The sequence below is a fragment of the Morchella sextelata genome, assembly GCF_020137385.1.
Source record: "Morchella sextelata strain SCLS chromosome Unknown scls_9, whole genome shotgun sequence".
Classification (NCBI taxonomy): Eukaryota; Fungi; Ascomycota; class Pezizomycetes; order Pezizales; family Morchellaceae; genus Morchella; species Morchella sextelata.
In genome coordinates this window covers 1,683,897-1,703,521 of record NW_025408624.1, presented here as the reverse complement: position 1 = coordinate 1,703,521, position 19,625 = coordinate 1,683,897, and the positions used below count along the sequence as shown (strand labels likewise).

Below are 19,625 nucleotides of genomic sequence, written 5' to 3'. Positions count from 1 at the left end.
CGATGTGGAGTACGTATACGTCACAGGTGCACCACAGCCCGAATGCGTAGAACACGAAAAAAAGTGGGGAACGAAGACACAGTACTTGGGCGACCCTACCACTTACCGGCCACCCGGCTTCACCGTGAAAGTAAGGCACCTTGTATTTTAACCCTAAGCTTGGCACACAGCGACCCTATGTACATAACCCAGTACTGTATTTCTTCTCCCCGCCTTTACTTCCTTTCTTTTTTTCCCCCTCCAACCTACATCCCCATCCCCTCCACAAAGACGTTCTTCCCTGCTGTCTCTGACTGGTAAGTACTCTTCGTCTGTTAGTCCATTCGACCCTTTCAATGGGATGAGGTGAACTACAGACTGTCTTCGTGCGTCTCGTCTGTCCTTTTCCCTTTTTTTCGCACTTTCGGGTGGAGAAAAAATGAATGAGACAGACATGACTGTAGGAAGACTTTGGTATCTGCTTATCCCCCCCCCCCCTAAATCCCTTCGTCATATCTCCTCTCATGTAAAAACCTCTAGCTCGTGCGTCTCGTCTGTCCGGGAGCGCTATACATCTCTGGGGATGAAGAAGCGTAAAGGGACAGACTTGACTGTAGGAAGACTGTGGTGCCTGCTTGTTCTCACTTCCCTCATCCTTTTGTTTTGCCTGCCCTCTTCTCAAGTGGTAGCCTCTCGTGCGTCTCGTCTGTCCGTCGGCTTTCTCGTCCCCCGGGTGGGGAAATGCAAAGGGACAGACTTGACTGTAGGATGAACATGGTCTGCTGTACTTTTCTGTGCCTTCTTGCCTACCACCCCCTTCTCCCTTCTCTTTGTCTCTTCCAGAACATCTCGCATATCATGCTTTATATGCTTCCGGTTTTGATGAGCCGTTTTGAGCGGGCACGGGAAATATACGGGCTTGTAGGATGAATCCCTCTCGATCTCTACCTTCCTTCGTTTTTCTCCTCTGTTCCAGATATGTAAGTATTAGCATTAACCCGCCCCGGACAGTACCGAATACATATTATTGAAATTTCAAGACACGTCTTCTGGGAATCCGCTGTCTTCCCTAATCTCACCCCTAGAAGCTTCAGGATACGCTGGTCTCCCAGAATGACATCCCGTCCTGTCCACAGAAAGCAGTCCATTCCCATCTAGCTCAGCGAAGCTTCGACAACATGCGAGGTCACAAAGGATGCATGTAGTATCTTCGACGTCTGAAAAACAGAATACCATCAGAGCTGAGTCGGCCAATAATCAAGGTTAAAGAAGGATGTCCACAGCTCTGTACCTCTGCGCCTCTAGTTATGGCCCATAGTCTCCGGAGGAGCGCAGAAAAGAAGCCATGACGTTATAACTCCATAACGGCTCCACTTTCACCTACGCCCTGGGGATCCGCAAGGACCGGTGTAAAAGACCGGTGGTAAAAGACCGGTGGTAAAAGATGAGCGAAAGGGTGTACTCCCGGAGGTGACCGGAGGAAACGATCGGCTCTAGAGTAACAAACCCGGGCCTGGAAAAGTGTTCTACCCCCCGTAAATCAGCGGAGATCCGGCCCAGCGCTGTCGACCCGGGGACCCGGTCGGGCGTCCCACGGAGGGGAGTAGAGCAGGAGTATACATACAGACCTCTATTTCTATAAATGCTACATAGAGAAGACATAATATCTATCTATTTAGAACACATATCGACGCCAGGAATATATATTATACCCGGAGATGAATCGGCAGATCCGGCCGATTTGGTCAACATCTAAGGCTCCGCATGGTATCAACGGCCGTTATATAGTATCCGTCCGTTCAGGGCCTTGGGAGGCCGTTGAGCAACAATGACCGTCAGAGGGTGTTTGGCAACGTCCAACCGTTGAGTATGGGAACGGAGCTTAACGGTCAACTGTATGTAAAATGTGAAAGGACCTCTAGAGGTACTTTTCCCCACTCAACCACAACACATTCATAGCAACCACGCAACATGCGCCCATACAACGGAACCGTTGAGACCAAGAACCTTTTTAAACAACATAAAGCGCTAGTAGTCTGTTCCTCACACCCGAACGGAAGCTCACCTGGCAGCGAAATCGAACGGCCGTTGATACCATGCGGAGCCTAAGTACTGGGCCGGTGTAAGTAACTTGTGCCAACATATTGTGATTCCGGTACCATTTTCCCTATATCATCGGTGGCTATAATACAGGCGAACTCATACAAAAATATAATGAAAAAGGATTGAGTATGGACTAGGCAGACCAGTCTACTAAAAGCCATGAAGTACATGTATACAAGCTCGGGAGTGCTGAGCGAACGACTGTCCGAACGACAATTCTCCGGCGCCTGCATACACGGCACCTTTAGATGGAATTATTTACGGATTTGTGGGCAGAGACGAGGGCGGACGGTAATAATTATAAGAAGTAGTAATGTCCGGCCGGTCGATCATGGATTATCACGCGGTGCTGTATCGGGACTAGTGGATCTGCCTTTGGGTGGTGGTCTTTTACGGACGGAGGTCATTGTTATCATTTATTCCTGGAAGCTTTTACTCTGCCATTTTTGTCACTGTGTGAGATTGGATATAAGACCTAAGGTTGGGATGATTCTATTTCTACCATTCCCTAACCTGCAATACCTAATTAATACCATAAAAACTTTTACCTCCTTACCCCTTCACTCGGAAACGCTCAAATCTCACGCCGCCGCAACCCTCTTCTCATACGCCCCCCACGCCGCCACCCTATACTTCTCCGCCTCCTTCACCGGATCCTCACTCGTGATGACCCCCCTCCCCACAATAACCACATCACTCCCCTTATCCCCCACGACACTCTGCGGCGTATTATACCTCTGCCCCAACGCATCCCCACCACCCCCCAATTTTACCCCCGGACTCATTACAATCCAATCCTCCCCCTCCTTCGCCCCCTCCACCTTCCCCTGCGCAATAAAACCGACCACAAAGTCCCTATCCCCCCGCGCCATCTCCACCGTCTTCTGCAGATACTCCCCGCCCCCCAGATTACCCTCCGACGACATCTCACCGAGCATCAGCAGTCCCCTGGGCTTGCCTACCTCCTTAGCCACGCTGTGGAGACCGGCGATGATGCCCGGCCCGGGCACGGTGTGCGCGTTGGTGATGTGCGACCAGGAGGCGATGCGGTAGACGCCGCCGCGGTATTGGTGCGCGACGGTGGAGCCGATGTCGGCGAACTTGCGGTCCTCGAAGATGAGGAAGTTGTGCTTGGTGGAGAGGGCGGTGAGGGCGGTGGTGAAGTCTGTGATGGAGGAGGGCGTGGTGAAGGTGATGATGTCGATGTGGGTTTTTACGAGGCAGATTTGGGGGCCGAGTTCTGTGGGAGGTTAGTAGTGCTTTCGGGAGGGGCGGCGGGGGAGGTACTGTCGACGAGGGCCAGGATCTGGTCGGGGTCTGTGAGGTCGACGGAGATGCAGAGGTTGGTCTTTTTTGTGGCCATTATGGTGAGGAGGCGGCGGCCGATCTCGGTCGGGTGCGTTTCGGCACGAGCCTCGTAGGTGCGCGTTGTGTAGGACATGTTTGCGTGAGGGGTTGTGCGATTTGAGGACTAAGGAATTGAGGTCGCGAGAATTGACGTCTGCAGATCTCGAGATTGAGGATTGCGGGGTGGTGGGGCTGTCTGTGCTTCGCTAACTGTTCTGAGGTTGGCTTGAGTGGATGACTAAGGGGGGGAAGAAGAAATATATAGGGAGTGAGACATGGTGAGTCACTCGCCCCCGAGAGGTGTCTCGACAGGATGTCAGGCATTGTGGCTTCTTTGAGGTGCTGGCTGTCATTTTCGTTGGCAGATTCTAGCTGTATGGAGGTGCCACGATATGTGCGAGTAAACCGATATAGATTACAGTCGTTCACCGTCGCTTGACGAATACTGCCAGTTGACGAACAGGGGACTTTGGGCCAATAGAAATTAAAAGGACTAGAGATCCCGCAGCTTGGCTGTTGCTTGACTGTTTCTTGCCATACCTGGAATTCCTGTTCGTCAAGCGGCAGTATTCGTCAAGAGACGGTGAACGACTGTACAGTTTGTCGTGATGTTACACATGAAACGTGGTTTGAAAGGTTTTCAGGCTGTTGGTGTTCTAGGTCTCTTACCCGAGGTCTGGGGCGTTCTCAAGAAGACATCTCAAGCTATGGTACTTACTCTACCAGTGTGGTCCACGAGGACGAGCGTCCTTGTGTCCTTGCCTCGAGGACAGGCAAGGACAGTGGTCCAAAAGGACAAGGAACCTCGAGGACAATATCTGTCCTTGCCTCGAGGAATTCTAAGGACAATTCTTGGCCATAATAAACACTTAATATGCCCTAATGGAATGAGGTCATTAATAAAATATACCTTTCATTTTAAGATTTTGCTCTACCGGGTCGTTTTTTATAGTCCTCAAGGCTCCTCGAGGTACCTCGAGGACAACAGTGCCGGACCTCGAGGACAGACAAGGACAGCTGCAGAGGTCAACGAGGGCGAGGTACCTTGAGGGTACCCACAAACCTCGCCTCGAGCGTCCTTGTGGACCACACTGTACTCTACTGCTCGAATGAAGAAGACGAGAGTGAGGATGATTGGGTTAAGTGGGTTGCAGGCGCAGCTTAGTTTATAGGGTCTCAAAACTAACACATATGCTTAACCGATCACAACAACTTAGCTATATATTGTAATGTTTTTTTGACACCTAGTCGGCTAAACCGCTCCACAAGGTCCTGATACAGGTTGTAAGAGTAAAAGAAAAAATCTTAGCATTGTAGGTAAATACTACTCATAATGGCTAGCTATTTCAGTAAATAATTGACTAAGTAACGCTCTAAAAAGCTTAAGAGGAAAAGAAATAAGATATAAGAACCCCGATACTAGAAACACACCCCAGCCGTGTGGTCAAACTCCGCCCTAAAATCACAGCTAACAGAAATCTATTAATGTCGGGAATAATTGGGCCGCCTATCCACAATGGAAAAGGAAGCTTTCGAAGTACGCATCATTACCTTACGTGATCAGCTATTGGGGCTTGCATTCCGTGACCCACTGCAGCGAGGGTGTAGTTGCGCATTTAAGGCTACCACCTATTTTAATCATGATCTCTCACTCGCCATAAATGTTTCGATATTTTTATCCGTTTTTTCTTTATCAGTCTCCGCTCAACACATTCAAACACAGTGTCTAATCCAGAGAGGTTTATCACCGGTTTGGGTCTATATAGCTATAGGTCCGTCGTTAACGGAATTTTAGCCTAGTTATCCGTAAAGGATTCCAGCCATTCATCAACCACAACAGTCGACTACTTACAAGTACATGTATGTATCCAGGGTATGCAGACAGAAGCTTTACAAAAAAAAAAAAAAAAAAAAAAGATAAAATACAAAAAGTGTTGCGCTCCACTGCGTTGATGTGAGTCGAACGCAAGACCTCCAGAAGGTCTACATGGTGGCTCCGCTAGGTAGCTGTATTACCCCTCGACCATTTAAACCATGCGTGTGCTGATGACTGCCTGGGCGCCCTCTTAAAACTTATCGGTTAGTATTAGCACGTAAAGCCCAATTAGGAGTTCTGGTCATCGAGGGGGCGGGTTTACTTTGTAGACATAAGGTTGCGATTACCTTGTTCAGGCTAAGACTTGTTTCTTCAATGGAGTCTCACTTGTGGTAAAAATATAAAATCAATTCTCTAGATCCATATATCCTAACTTGTAATATCCTTCGATCTATGAAAACCCCGGACCGTTCATAGCCTCATACAGTCAAGGCTCGCTATAGTGGTACGCTCTGCACCGAGTTCTGGTACCGTTATAGTGAGCTTACGTACCGGTTCAGAGAGAGAATGTAAATTATTTTTTAAAAATACAGATGATCGTAACGGTTCCTCGAAGAAAGAAAAATAAATTTACAATAACTAATGGACCCAGCACTGATGGCAATCAGAATTTTCGGCAGCCCCTTACAATCTAATTTTGACCCTCAGCTCACCATGGGTACATGTATCACACCAAAATATTTCCTACCCTACTACCGGTACTCTTATAGCCAATTTACCAGTCCAGCTCACCAAAAATAAGAGACTGAAGCCCTCTACCTTAATAGGGAGATTACCTTATAAGGAGTACCACTATAGCTAGCTTTTACTGTAGTGGTAGAGCTGTCATAATCCAGATTATTTAATCCCATAGACAGTCTTCCCCAATGGCATCGTGAGTGGGTTCTCGATTTCGGATGAGCTCGGCAAGTCATGAACTCTCACTCGGCTAGAAAATCTGTCAATGTTCCTGCCCAGCTAATTGTCCGGCCAGGAATTTCGAAGCCGAGATTGGGATAAATGTACTCGAATATCTCCACTCGGGCTGTAGTAAATTGGCCTGTTCCATCAGCCCTTGGGTGGCATGCCCATGGAAATGAATCTCTAGATATTCAAGGGGCGGAACAGCGCCCCGTTATTGCCAACCTTTGCAACGAGGTGTATTTTCAACTCTTTTTTCGTGAGTACATGTGTGGGCTCTGACTGATATTTCTGTTGAACCATAAAGCCTCATTTGGCCTCAGAACATGTCCGTACTTCTGCTCAACTAGTCATGTGCGACTTTGATCCAATTAAACCCATTGAACTGCCCAATATGTTCGGTAAGGTGCTTTTACCCCCGCACATAACCCTCAGTAGGTTATTAGAGCTACTCTGTACCGTATCTGACAATATACCAAGAGGTAAAAGTCTCCAGCCAAGGCGGAAGGATTTGACCTATTTACAGGCCGGCACCTGGCTCTTTTGGTGCTGTCCAAATTCGTCAGTGTAATCAGCCTGTTTTATCCCCTATTCCTGTTTGGATAATACGATTATTTCTTTTTGATTTTGTTTGATAACCAAAGGATGATACCCTATGCCTGTGATTCTTCGTTAGTCCTAGCAAAGAGACCACTACTTTGGGGATATACAAGGAGCCTAGGTGCCTTGCAAAATGATCTGGGTTTAAAAGCTATTCGATCTAGCCATAGTAGTTTTAGTATCCCAGCACAAATTTTAATCCACTGTGTTTGTGAAAGCTGCCATAGAGAAAGCCAAGTAATCTGCCATCTCCAACAAGGAGCTCAAGTTCGGATAAAAAAGCAAATAGAATTGATTCCTTAATAACCAGATTAGCGTAGCCGTAACAGACGGGTAAAAAAACTCATTACCCCAAACAAGCCGAGTTATTTGTATACCCAACGATTAACACCACAACGATATGCGAGTAGATTAGAGCGCTGATATGTTGGTCACTGCCTCATACAATATCGCTCCGCCTTGATAGCATCTTGCGGTACCCAAGTGTGGCTTGTTCAGTAGCGTCCCCAAGGGGGCATGAGGCCACGATTGGAGCGTAGCTCATTGTGTCCTAGCCCTCTCAACAAATCACATGATAATTCGATTCCATGCGGTTAAAGAGGCGGAATAGTACGTGTACTACCATCCAAGTCATTAAATTCCTTTTCAATGATGGGTTATTCTGGACAAATTCTTCGGCGCTTCCTATACAAGTTCTGTCCAAAGAAGTACTTCGTAGACCTATTAGTAGAAGCCTGACTAGACCTGTCCTGTAGGTATATCAGTCTTTGCTCTCAAGGAAGTCTCTACACATTAGTTAGAAATCAAAATGGTTTCCGAACTGGCCCTAGCCGGCCAAGCTTGCCATTCCTAATTTAAATATTCATTCTGAAATATTTGCAAGTCTAAACTTCAAAAAGCAGTTAGTGAGTTGGATGCGTAGGTAGGTGTTAATTGCCGCCGCAATGATATCCATAAAATAATCCTTGCAATTAGATCATACTTAATGTGTAAAAGCCATCCCCCGACTCAATGACAGCGGCGGTCCTAGGAGATAGCCGGAGGTCTAGCACGGCGCTATCAAGAACCAGGCCCAAAGCTCGAGCAGATAGGCAAGCATGACGCTATTTCTTTGTGTGGAGACCGAACGGTCAATTAAAAACCCTGGAGCTCAGGTAGCAGCCATCTAAGACAAATTTCAGACAAGCCTCGGCGATGGCTAACCTTTCCCCAAAACAAGCATTTCAAGTTCTTTTTGAACAAAGCCAAACCTCTGTCATCTGCTCTTCGAACTGCTGCAAATCAGCAGAGAAGAGAATGATCTCTCCTATCTGTGAGTTTTTGTCTGCGTATTTGCCTGGTTCATCTTTGGTTTGATCGTTGGCCATGGAGATAATGAAAAAAGAAAAGATGAGTGAAAATAAATCAGGAGGCACGCTGATTAAACTAACCCAAAGTTGACCAGCGGGCGATTGGAGGAGTACAGGTTGGCTGTGAAGGATAAACGGTATGTGAGGGGGTGGGGAGAGTGGGGATGAAAGGAAGTGTGTTCTCTCGATTTCCCAGTACAGTGCGCAGGAGCGCGCGGCGATAGGATGAGATGGTATCGAGCACTGACGGCGATAGAGGAATTGCTGGGGAAACACAGGGATAACTGGTTGGGGCATGGAGATGAAGGATGGAATTGAACTATAGGTGATGCGGGATGTTGATGATACATAGAGGATGGGGATAGATGGCGAAGTGACGTTGGGATTTAACCTTTGTAGGTGACGAACAAGACCTCAGATGCGTAGATTAGATCTTGGCCCATCTTATCCGATAACTGCACGGTTGACCACATACACCAAATTGCGCCCAAGCTCTGTTAATGCCGCCGAACCCCAACTGTGTACTTCTGTTTGAGTATACGTTGTACTTTGCTAATGTTTGGTGTTTCAAGTCCATCTCACGATCAATGAAACATGAAACCTTATACGAAACTCAACCACATCCATGTCACCATCTTGAATCCATGATCTCTTCTGTACTTTATAAAGACCCTATCACTCTCTCCCACTGGTCTGACCACTACAACAATCACACACATCATCACATCACTCTCACCACATCTCCAAATACCATCAAAATGTCCTCAACAACCCCTGAACAGCTGAAGTCCCTCCAACTGGAAGTTCTCACCCTCAAAGCCGACTACGACAGATTATCCGCGGACTACCACCAGTACGCTATCCTATTCTCCAACCCCTTACGTACCGTAACCCTCAACACGCGCAATGGCGAGGTCGTCATTTTCGACGCCGAGGAGCATGAGGCCCTGCAGCGTAGAAAGAGCCGTCTCCTTCAGTGGATGAAGGACATAGAGCAGTTGATTCAGAATAGAGGAAAGATTATCAACAACGTTATCGTCTTATCTAGCTGATATCTGGCAAATTTCTATCTCATGGCTCGTAGCTAATTTTCAACCCCTTGGCTACCACCCTCTCGATCCTCCGACCCAAGACTCATGAAACTATTCAGGTCTGGGCTCTTGTGTTAAGGATCATGTCAAGGAGTTATGAATTCGCTAGACAATAGACAGTTGAGGAATAGATAGTATACTTCTGGTTGCTGACAAGGGCTCGAAAGTTCTCTGTTACGAGCCAGGGGATACAAGGGTACGTACAAGGGGCGTACGCATGCTAGGGAATGAGGACTGTCCCGCATACATGTATGTGTCTATCTGTTTAGCTCGTTGCAGCCAGGTGCTTGTTTTTCCTGCGCTCGGAATAAAAATGGTTGCCATCAATGACTGTGGAAAAAGAAAGAAAAAATGGCGTGACCGAGTGATATACCATGATCTAATGTCCAAATTTACCTACACTCTCATTGAACTCATCTGCAAAAGCTTCTTGGTTACCATAGTCACCGTCCATATAATTCTTCTGCTTCCTACAACGACTGGCAACCCTCGCCTTGCAAAGTGTCCTTCCCCACGGTGCCACAACACTTCCAGAACCCTCTACACCGCAACTCATCTGACCACATACCCCCCACCGCCCAAAACACAATCTTCCAATCCCTAGATATCCCCACAAAGTACCAGCGCTAACCCCCCGTCAAAAACCACATATGCCGCATCACCAACCATCACTCGCCACGCTTCCCCATGCCATGCCCCTCCATCCATCCTCCTCTGACAACAGTTATGCACATCCCACATCATCACCAAATCTACACTTCCCTCAGTGCATCAGCCAAGTTCACCATCTCATAACTGCACTTGGGGTAAAACTAGCCCACGGTCACATGACTCGGACAATTTTTGGTAGCCTTGTTTTTGCGCAAGGCGGATCGGATTGCGTGGGAGGAGCCCTGTTTCTCAGACCCCTGCTTTCATAGCGAGCTGGAGGTACACGTCGACTAGGTAGACGAGGTAGACTTGCAATGAATACTTGTGTATGTAACCGCTGTCGGATTCCAGGCCGGAGAGACGGGCGGGTGTAGATGATATGTATATACGTGGCACAGATTTGTATATACTCGACCAAGATAAAATACTGAGGGAACCCTAGCTTCAGGCCTCCCATAACTGGCTGAGAGCTCATGAGCGAGCCGGGGTCCTTGATTTTGTATGCCATGTGATAATCTGGGGGGGCCGTCCGGCCGTCCCGGTACGTAGCAGTAAGTTTGAGTGGATCAATGTCTCTAAAGTTGCACCCCCATGGCCAGCTTTCCGGAATGTGGATGTGAATGTGGGGTCATTTTTAATTTCTAAATGGGATCCTGGTTCGTGGCAGCCGTATTATACGAATTGCGGTGCGGCGGGCATTTGAGGGTTTTCAGGCCTACGTAGCAAGGCCAGCGCTTAGTTCCCATTCAACCTGTGGTTTCATTTACTGGAATGGTAGTTGTTTGGGATACGTACCGTACCCAACCCGGGGAGAGAGGTCAAAGATGTCAATGATAGTGCGTACATGAATACCCTGCGCAAGCTAGTACTCGCTCGATTAACGGCAACTAACGGAGCAGACCGAGCATCAGCCCTCCATGAACTCCAAGAGTAGGCAAATCACCCAAAGATAAAAATAAAAAACATCCCACTTTTTTAAATGACTCATCATAAGCCAGCCCAGTGTTTGACAATCCGAGACCCTTCCCCTATTAAAAATAAAGAGTAAAAGGAAAAAAAAAAAATGAAAAAAATGGAGTGCCTGAAGGGAAGCCGGGGTTCACATTACCACATCGAGCCTCAAACAAGTAGCTATCCTACTATAATTCCCGATTAGGAAACCAACCCATGTGGCACAACTGATTAACTGAATTCAACTTATCGCAACGTCTCTCCCTCAAAAATCTGATATCGCGCGCGCGGTCGACCAAAGTATGTATGTATGTTTTTTTGTCGTTTAGCCTCTGCCCTCCTAATCCAGAGTTAGAGAGAAAGAGGAGACTTTAGCGATCTTATCAAGTCCATTGAACGGTGTAGTTATCTCGAGATAGAGACATGAATTGATATCTTCAATCCCCCTCACACCCCCCCCCGGGGGGGGCGCGCCCCTTCAAAAGCCCACGATCCAATGCGTCTAAAGATAAGAAGATGAGCTATGTAGATGATAGATGAGCGATTAACGACCATCGTGCGAAACTCACAATGTTTCCAATTCAACTACTTGAACCGTTTTTTTCTCTCTCTAGCTCGCCCCATCTTATTTCAAATCCCCCCCTCTAGAGTAGTATCCTAGTGCTCCTACCTCTTGAAACCCACCCCCCCTGTCGTCCAAATATATGACGTTCGATCCAGCTTGCTTTTTTTTCGTTTTTAATAATTCTTTTCTGTTGCCTCATGGGAGACTATCTCTGTCGCAAATCTATATGATTGGCTGGAGAAACGTAATAACCCTACTTCCAGTAGACCCACAACTCCATGTCTTATAGCGGTGCGATCAGTAACAAATCCCTACCTACTAATAAACACCGTCAATAAACAACCAAACGCGGCACCACCACTTCCTATTCCGGTCCTCCATCCTTATCAACCTCAACCCTAACCCACGCCTTTTTACTGCTGCTGCAGCCCGATTCAAAACTAACGATCTTCATGCAATATTCAACTCGGGAGATAAAAGCAAAAAAACGGTCCTGTGCCCACCATCCACACCACTACATCCCCATCCTGGCGCAAGAGAGCATGACATTAGAAACCTGCAGCGGTTTGGTAAATCACCCAAGTAGACCGGCGGCTTGAAACTTGGCCGTATAGAATCGTTACCAGGGCGGCGGTAGCAAGTATATACGCAGCTGACAGACACAGGAGGAGGGGGAGGAGAATAAACAAGGGTACTGCGATCAGGCAATGCTCCCCAGGTTTCTGTACTAGGTAGTTAGTTAGTATGTACTCAGTCAATGTAGATAGCATAATACAGTAGAGTAGCCACGCGGTATCACCATCAGCATTTGCCTGGATTTAATCTGCTATATCAGTAAGGCCTCTGCCATATAACTTTCCCAACATCTAACCAACTTCGATTTTTGCAAGAGCAACCCAAAGGGAAAAAAGACCACAGGCAGCAAATCCTCACGATGACCTCTTCAACCACAGACTCCTGGAATAACCCTCAAATCCCTCCTCCACCGCCGTCACCTGCTGTGGTAGGAGCACGCTTCCGCGACACCTCACCTACCGCTGATGCCGATTATGAAGCCCGTTTCCCCGTACTCCCAAAAATAGATGATCCAAACACAGCAAAAACTGCCACCACCGCCACGACCATTACCGCTGCTGAAAGCTCTCACCCCCAGCGCTCCGAGTCAACCTCACGGGCTCCCCACAAGAAGAAGAGGACTCGCAGCACAGGCGTCGAGGACGCAACACCACGACCACGCCAACCCATCCCGGTTCCAGGCCAGTATATGAATGTCCCATACTATCCTCCGCCTTATCAGAATAGCCCAGAATCGCATCAGGCATATCAAGGATCTGGATACTATGATAATGCGTATGGGTGTGGCAATGGAGGGTATTCACCGCACACCCAAAGGAGATCGCTGCAGGCCTATCCCTTGGTATCGCCTCTACATGTAAGAGATTCCTTCTGCGGAAACTCTTACCCGCCGCCGCCGCCAGTGCACTATCCGCACCCGCTGCCGACGCCGCCGCCGGTAATGGCATATATGAAGAAGGCCCCCAGCGAGGGGAGTGACTGCCAGCATTACGACAACGCAACCATACGAGGGTCGCAGAGTATGAAGGCGTGCAAGAGTGTCCAGGAAGGTGAAGTGTGCGAAAAGAAGCAGGGCGAGGGTGATATTTCATCCAATACCAATCCTGAGGAGAAGAAATGTAGCACACAGATGTTGCCATCAGTACCGTACTACGCAACACCGCCTCCATCACCTACGTTCAGGGTACCCACTGGCTATCCCTTCCTCGCAGAGACTCTCTCTACAACTCCGTCTCTTCAACTATACCGCCGCTTCTCAAAGCTTAATCATCTCGTGCTTCTGCATCTCCAGGATGAGATATCAGAGCTTGAATCTGTCCTTTCCGATCTCGATGAGCAAGAGTATATTCACAACAACGGTGCGAGCCTACGTGCAAGACGCGGCATGGGAAGTGATAGTAGGAGGCTTCAGGTTATGGGTGCTATTGCGTTCAAGTTACAGCAGTATAGTAAGTCAGCCTTTACCATTACATAAAGGGGACAAGGAGGTTACTCACTGGGAATAGACAAAGCACTGAAGGGATATAGAGAAATGACGGATGCCCTTTCACCGATAGAGAAAGGAGATCTGGAAGTCTACAAGGCATGGGTGATGAAGCGACGACCACTTGTAGAAGCTGAAGGCAGAGTATTGGGTGATCATCCAGAAGACTTAGCAAGATTACATCGGAGGCCTAGAAAGTCCGAGGTAGATTCTCCGTTCCCCACTTGTAAGATCACTCTTAATAACCCGTGGCTTCTAGGTTGAGTTTTCCCCCGCGTTGAAAATGGGCTTAACAATGCTGTCATGCGGGATCGCCGGGGTAGCGAGTTTAAGAGTTTCGCGGGCTGCGGATGTACCTTTGGCTTTGGCGTCTGGAGTGTGAGTACTCCATACTTTATCTTTCACCAAGCACGAGTAAGCTGACTTGTAATAGGATTGGTGGTGCAGCGGCTATGATGTGGGCGTTTTTCTAGCGTTGGGTTGGTTAGTGTGATTTTGGGAACGGGCGTTCTTGAGCATCTTGTATATTCATAGTTTGGGAGTCACGGCGTTAAAATATACCTCAATAAATTTCATTTGTATATCGTATATAATAAAGAGGTGATTTTCGGCCTTGAATACCCATCAGCGAAGAGAAGAACGGTGATAGATATATGTAGCCTTAGATAGTGGTACGCAAGGGCCGTGAATCCCGCTCACAGGCATTCCATGTAAAAAAATCGAGCCGTCGTGGTATAGGTACACTGGAAGATCTTACACTTGAAATAGTACTGTAAGGCAGTACGTGTTCCAATTAATTATGGCTGTAACAGTTAAGACCAAACTTCTGGAAGGGAGAAGAGACGACAACGATGTTGGTAGGACTACTAGAGTTTCTAGCTTTATACTTGTCACGCCACCTATCCATCTCCATAAGTCCACAAGTGTAGTATACGTAGCTGACAGTCACGTATCCCATAAACGACAGTACTGAGAACTGGGGGTGCGGCGGTTTCGGGCTGGCGACCGTCATTAGCGCCCGGTCCAACCGCTAGCGCCAGCAGATGGGTTGTTCATGTATGTACCCATCGATTACATAATGCCGGCCGATGAAACACGAAAGAGGGAGAAGGGAGTGTGTAGCTAGCAGGAGATGCATGTCTTTAGGATGATAATAAATTAATAAGGGGCTAGGGATCGATGGAGCATGAAACCAGACGTTAACAGACGATTGCGTAACCTTCTCGAGGAGGGGATATCCGGGATAGAGGGACGCACCCGGGTGCGAAAAAGTGCGGGGAGGCCTGCGGGGGCGGCATTCGTTCGCCAGCTGTCTGCCCGGTTTCTCTTGGCGTGTCCGCATGTAACCGGCAGACGGGCCATGTTGTGGTAGATGATACAGTGTAGCCGACATAAATGTTTTCTGGTCTTCAGAATTGCATTACAGGAATATATGTAAACACAGCCGCACGTTGGAATCCACAATATGAGGTTTTAATAAATGCGAGTGATGGCCTATGATGCAAACCTCGAAAGTCTCTTCTCGCCGGTTTCAACGCAAGACCTCAAGGTGGTTGGGAGTAAAGGGGAGATTTGTCTGCATTATCTACGACAGGCGCTATATATACCCCGGCACCGACAGCACGGTAAGGCACGAGATTAGTATTTTTCCCACAAGTACATGTAGCCAGCTAGCCCCACTCGAGCTCGACCACTGCTCTACTAATCCTCATCTCATCCCACTATCGTAATATACACCGATAGTTCGTCATCACCATCAATCCCCTTTACAGCATTTTCATAATACTAGGCCCAGGCGAGCGTCGTAACACATAGCGCGAATCTCTAGGCTATTGCCTCCCTAGGTAATTCCCATAGCATCATTGACAATCCTGCCGAAAGTTTAAACTGAGCTACATAAGCGGGTATCTCGAGTTACCCAATAGAGCAATCGTGCTTAACTTTGGAAGAATCGTTAATCCATGTGTTATGTTCAACGGGCCCAGTATTATGAATACTGCTGCAAAGGTTGGGCTCATTAAATTACTACGGCTGGAAAGTCCGAACCTCCCAATGGCCTAGCGATATTGGCGACGGATCCCATGGTAGTTTAATCGGGAGGCCCCCGGTTCGGCTAACACCTCGGCAAGCGAGTTTATAAAACATGAGTTTATAAAATCGACTTGGGTCACTTGGTATTTTGTTTTTGTACTCTCTGGAGTTTAGGATCCTTTTTTTATTTTTTGTACTTTGGACCATCAGTGGCAGAAAGCCTTCCATGAGGGAGGGGGACTTCGACCCCGTCCCTTCCTTCTGTCACTAAAGTCGAGTTTCAATACATATGAGATGAGCGGGTATGAAAGCTTGAGACTACTTAATCCAGATGAATTCACCGCCGCATACAGCGGATCATAAAGTTTATGACTACCCTCCCGAGCCCCTCTAACCAAAATACAGAAAGAAAGAAAGATCATCGATTATAGGAGGTATAAAGTTACACAATATTAACTGCCCTAAAGAACTAGAAAAGAAGAGAAAAGAAAGATAGAATGAAAGGAAGGATAGAAAAATGATAATAGTTATTCACAAAAAAAAAAGAGAAAAATGACCAACCCTAAAAACGCAGTACGCCCGCAAAAAAATAAACCCGGAAAATACCGCTTCGACTCGACATGTAATCTCACCATTCGATAACTTCCTCTTCATCGTCCATCAACTTGGGGCTTGACTTTAGTTTCTCCATGGACTTGTGTGTGACTATCTTCGGCACAGGCTCCATCTTCCCCACTTCAAGGGCTGGCGGTGTTATGCCAGAAAGTGAAGAGTGCCTCCTCCCCGATTTAGTCCTGCTCACACCTTTCCGCGACCCAGTGTTTGACCTCTTGGGCACTGGCAGCGGCTCCTGCGGCGGTCCCTTTGGTATCGGAGGCAACGGGACCTCTTGATACTTCTTTAGCGCCGCAGCACCACCAATGCCGGCTAGTTGCCCGGCCACAGCGTTTTGCGAGAGTATCAAAAACCCTTGCTGCATTTTCTTGATCTGCTTGATTGCAGACGCCTCAATTGCATCCTTTTCCCTGCGGGCAAGGACTAGCTGGCGGTCCATCTCTGCGAGCATGAGCGACTGCTGGGCGCTGAACATTTCGTGCTTTCTCTTGAGAGCCTCGTGTTCCTCGTAGATTGTCCGGTACTCCTTCTCGTACATTTGGATCTTGGATTTGAGCATTGCGGTGCCGTCAGGGAGAGGGGATGTGGACTTTGACTCGGTGCCAGAGCTATCCATGGAGGCTGGAGAGTCTGCTCGGTAACCCCCCTGGGCGTCGAGAGCGTTTTGTAGAGCCCTCGCTTCCGATGTTTTTTTCTCTAGAAGCGATTCTAGTTCGAAAACACTCCGTTTCAAGTCTCTGATGAGGTTGTCTCGTTTCTTGACGTCCTTCTTGTATCCCCTCACGTCCTGTTTGTAGAGTTCAATATCGCCCTTCATCGATTCCATGACCTTAACCATATCCTGCATCTCGGGAATCCTGGCTCGCTGGTCGTCAGTGCTGACCTGCTGTTTAAAGTCTTCCAGCTCTTTCCGATATGCCTCTAATCTATCTGCCACCCCAGATTTCTCCTCCTCGAGACCTTTCACCATTTCATCGCGATCCAGAAGAGCTTTTCGGGACTCCTCCAGTTCGCTTTCTAGCCCTCCCCAAGCTTCTTGCATGCCAGTCCTTTCAGCCTTGATTGCCGCAAGCTCTCGCTCAAAGTATTGAATCTGTGCGTCCTTGTCCTCGATCACGTTTTTCAACATGGAAACCTCGCGGTTTGCGCCTGAGACGTTGTTCAGTGCGTCCTCGGAGATCTGGTTCATCTTCTCCTCGAGGAGTCTATTCTTCTTTTTCTCTTCCCCCAAACGAGTATTAATCCTCTTTGTCATGTCAAGAAGCTCTTCGTTCGCATCCCTCTGGGTGCGAACAGACTGTCTACTCCGCTCCGACTCTTCCGCACTATCTTTTACCTGTTTCTCTAGTCGTGTTTTCTCCTCCCGCAACGCGGCCAGGTTCCGCTTGTATTCCTCCTCTTCGCTACGCCTCAAGAGCTCGGTGTTCTCGATCTTCTCGCCGCATAGCCAGTTCAGCTCTGCCCGTCTCTTTTCCTCCTCCGCCAGAACGTGGTCCAGGTGTTCCTTTGACCTCTTCTGCATCTCCTCCCTCCTACGCTCCTCGCTCTGGAGATTCTGCTCAAACTCCTTCCAGACGGCCGCTCTGATGTCGCCCCTCTTCCGCTCCTCTTCCATCAAGACCGTTTCCAGGTCTGATCTATTCTTTACAAGCATCTCTGCCAGCTTCTTTTCGGCTCTCTCTCGCCGCCTGATTTCCTCCATGAGCTTTCGCCCGATATCGGCCAGGCCCATCTCGGAGATGCCTTCCATAGACGGGGTGGCTCGGTGGCGGTTTGCTTCATGGAGCTTAAGTCGGGCATTCTCGAGCTCTTCATCTTTTTGTGCGATGGTTCTTTCTAGGGCCGAGAGCCTCTCTTGATAGCCTTGGCTGTGGTTTCGTAGGTATTCGAGCTCTCGCTCTTTCCCTTGGACTGCGTCGACGAGTTCGCGCTCTAGGCGTTTTAGCTTTTGGATCTTCTCAAGGTCTTCGGGATTTGATTCTCTCTTGGGACTGTTTAAACTGTGGAGTGGCTGGAAGGGTTGGTTTTCCTGATCGTGATGGGGCGCTTGGACGTCTCGGACTCGACAGGAGATTATCTGGTTTACACGCTGGTTCTATGAAGGCTATTAGTGATGAGACTTGGAGTTACAGATAGCGGTAAATACCTCGCATTGCATCGGCGGGGCTGAGATGACCTGATCGATGTCAAAGTTGGCGGCATATTTCGCAATCACGTTATCGCGAAGATATATCGCCTGATTTTTCGCATTAGCCTCAAGACCCACGGAGCAAAAGGAATACAAAAATATCAAACCTTTTTCAGCTCCTCAACCTCCCTCGACAAATCCAGCTGCCCCGTTCCTCCATAATCCGCCGCGCCAATAGCATTGTAGCCAAGCTGTGGGTTTTCCGCCGCATCCTCCGGTGACAAAGGTGGACTCGCCGGATACAGCGGCGATACGGGTGAGTATACTGTCTGCAAACCTTGCAGCGGCGACACGGGTGAATAGAGCTGCTGTTGCGACGTCGAGGGCCGCCGCGGGACCGGGACCCTATTACGAGGCGCGCTCCGATTTACCGGCGAGTGCGGGGGAGCTGGGTAAATTATTTGGGGATGACCGGGAGGAGCTGGGAAAGAGTCCATCATGGGCTGATTCTGATCGAATGACCTTGTTCTCCGACTTCCTCCTGGGCCTGTGCTTGATGATCTGTTGAGTGAAGTCTTTGATCTACTGTGGGTGCTGCCCCGCGCCGAGGGAGGAGGCTCATCGAAGGTTGATGTCTTGGAACGGTTGAGGCGGGGCGCAAACACCAGTCCGGTGCTCTCGGATGCGTATCCGGAAGCCACGGGCTGCGGGAGCTTTGGGAGGCTCTTCTTTTTAGGGGGCACTAGAAGTGGGGCAGAATGCGGTGGCTGTGGAACTTGCGGGAGATGGGGGGGGAGGGTATCAACCGCGCTCGTAGAGGAGGTTGTCCCCATGTGGATGTAGGGATCGGATTGCGGGGGGCACAGCGTAGCTTTGGGCGATTTGTCACCGCTACATTTGCGTCGTGAGAAAATACCTATGGTTGGAGGCATGATTGGGAAGGCCTCTCTAGATATATGTGACTTTTAGATATGATGATAATCTGGGCCGGCCGTTGTCTGGATAAATATCAGGAGGAAAAAGGAAATATTAAAATTTTCCGATGGCGGTAGCTGTCACTCAATTGCCCACTGTGACACAGCCTGCAGGTATGTTCCCCTACTCAAGGTGTGTCCGTCAAAATTCTCGCGCGCCTCGTGTGCTTGCAGGTGTTAAATCCGTCCGGCGTATCACCTGGAGTGTCAACCGCGTTTCCTGAACCCGATGAGCTTCTAGTTACGCGGGGTAGACTAGAGTATTAAAAGGATGAAGGGGGGTAAAAGAATGAAAGCTGAGTGAATATTAATGAAGTAAGGTTTTCCATGAGCTGAAGAGCGAAATGTGTGTCTCGCGATCGGTGGGGTCGGAATGTAAGTAAATATCAAAACAGGAAAGAAACGA

The 19,625-nt window shown here is 48.5% G+C and overlaps 6 protein-coding genes across 6 annotated transcripts; 2 read left to right on the top strand and 4 right to left on the bottom strand.

The window, feature by feature from the left end:
- Positions 1-2,663: 2,663 nt before the first annotated feature.
- Positions 2,664-3,523, bottom strand: H6S33_013130 (uncharacterized protein; the record flags this gene model as incomplete). The annotated part of the gene is made up of 2 exons (XM_044844506.1): positions 2,664-3,322; positions 3,370-3,523. The coding sequence occupies 2 exons, from the start codon at positions 3,521-3,523 to the stop codon at positions 2,664-2,666; spliced, it is 813 nt and encodes a 270-aa protein (XP_044694839.1).
- Positions 3,524-6,551: 3,028 nt separating this feature from the next.
- H6S33_013129 (uncharacterized protein) lies at positions 6,552-7,349 on the bottom strand (the record flags this gene model as incomplete). The annotated part of the gene is made up of 8 exons (XM_044844505.1): positions 6,552-6,565; positions 6,622-6,669; positions 6,730-6,754; positions 6,815-6,864; positions 6,931-6,943; positions 7,010-7,103; positions 7,156-7,239; positions 7,285-7,349. The coding sequence occupies 8 exons, from the start codon at positions 7,347-7,349 to the stop codon at positions 6,552-6,554; spliced, it is 393 nt and encodes a 130-aa protein (XP_044694838.1).
- Positions 7,350-7,654: 305 nt separating this feature from the next.
- H6S33_013128 (uncharacterized protein) lies at positions 7,655-8,597 on the bottom strand (the record flags this gene model as incomplete). Its single annotated transcript, XM_044844503.1, has 5 exons — positions 7,655-7,689; positions 7,788-7,908; positions 8,056-8,150; positions 8,236-8,438; positions 8,563-8,597. 5 exons carry the CDS (start codon positions 8,595-8,597, stop codon positions 7,655-7,657), a joined length of 489 nt encoding a protein of 162 aa, XP_044694837.1.
- A 315-nt stretch (positions 8,598-8,912) lies between these two features.
- Positions 8,913-9,206, top strand: H6S33_013127 (uncharacterized protein; the record flags this gene model as incomplete). The annotated part of the gene is made up of 1 exon (XM_044844502.1): positions 8,913-9,206. One exon carries the CDS (start codon positions 8,913-8,915, stop codon positions 9,204-9,206), a length of 294 nt encoding a protein of 97 aa, XP_044694836.1.
- A 3,140-nt stretch (positions 9,207-12,346) lies between these two features.
- Positions 12,347-13,944, top strand: H6S33_013126 (uncharacterized protein; the record flags this gene model as incomplete). Its single annotated transcript, XM_044844501.1, has 4 exons — positions 12,347-13,436; positions 13,494-13,675; positions 13,731-13,849; positions 13,905-13,944. 4 exons carry the CDS (start codon positions 12,347-12,349, stop codon positions 13,942-13,944), a joined length of 1,431 nt encoding a protein of 476 aa, XP_044694835.1.
- A 2,186-nt stretch (positions 13,945-16,130) lies between these two features.
- Positions 16,131-19,177, bottom strand: H6S33_013125 (uncharacterized protein; the record flags this gene model as incomplete). The annotated part of the gene is made up of 3 exons (XM_044844500.1): positions 16,131-18,212; positions 18,264-18,353; positions 18,413-19,177. 3 exons carry the CDS (start codon positions 19,175-19,177, stop codon positions 16,131-16,133), a joined length of 2,937 nt encoding a protein of 978 aa, XP_044694834.1.
- Between the last annotated feature and the right edge of the window lie 448 nt (positions 19,178-19,625).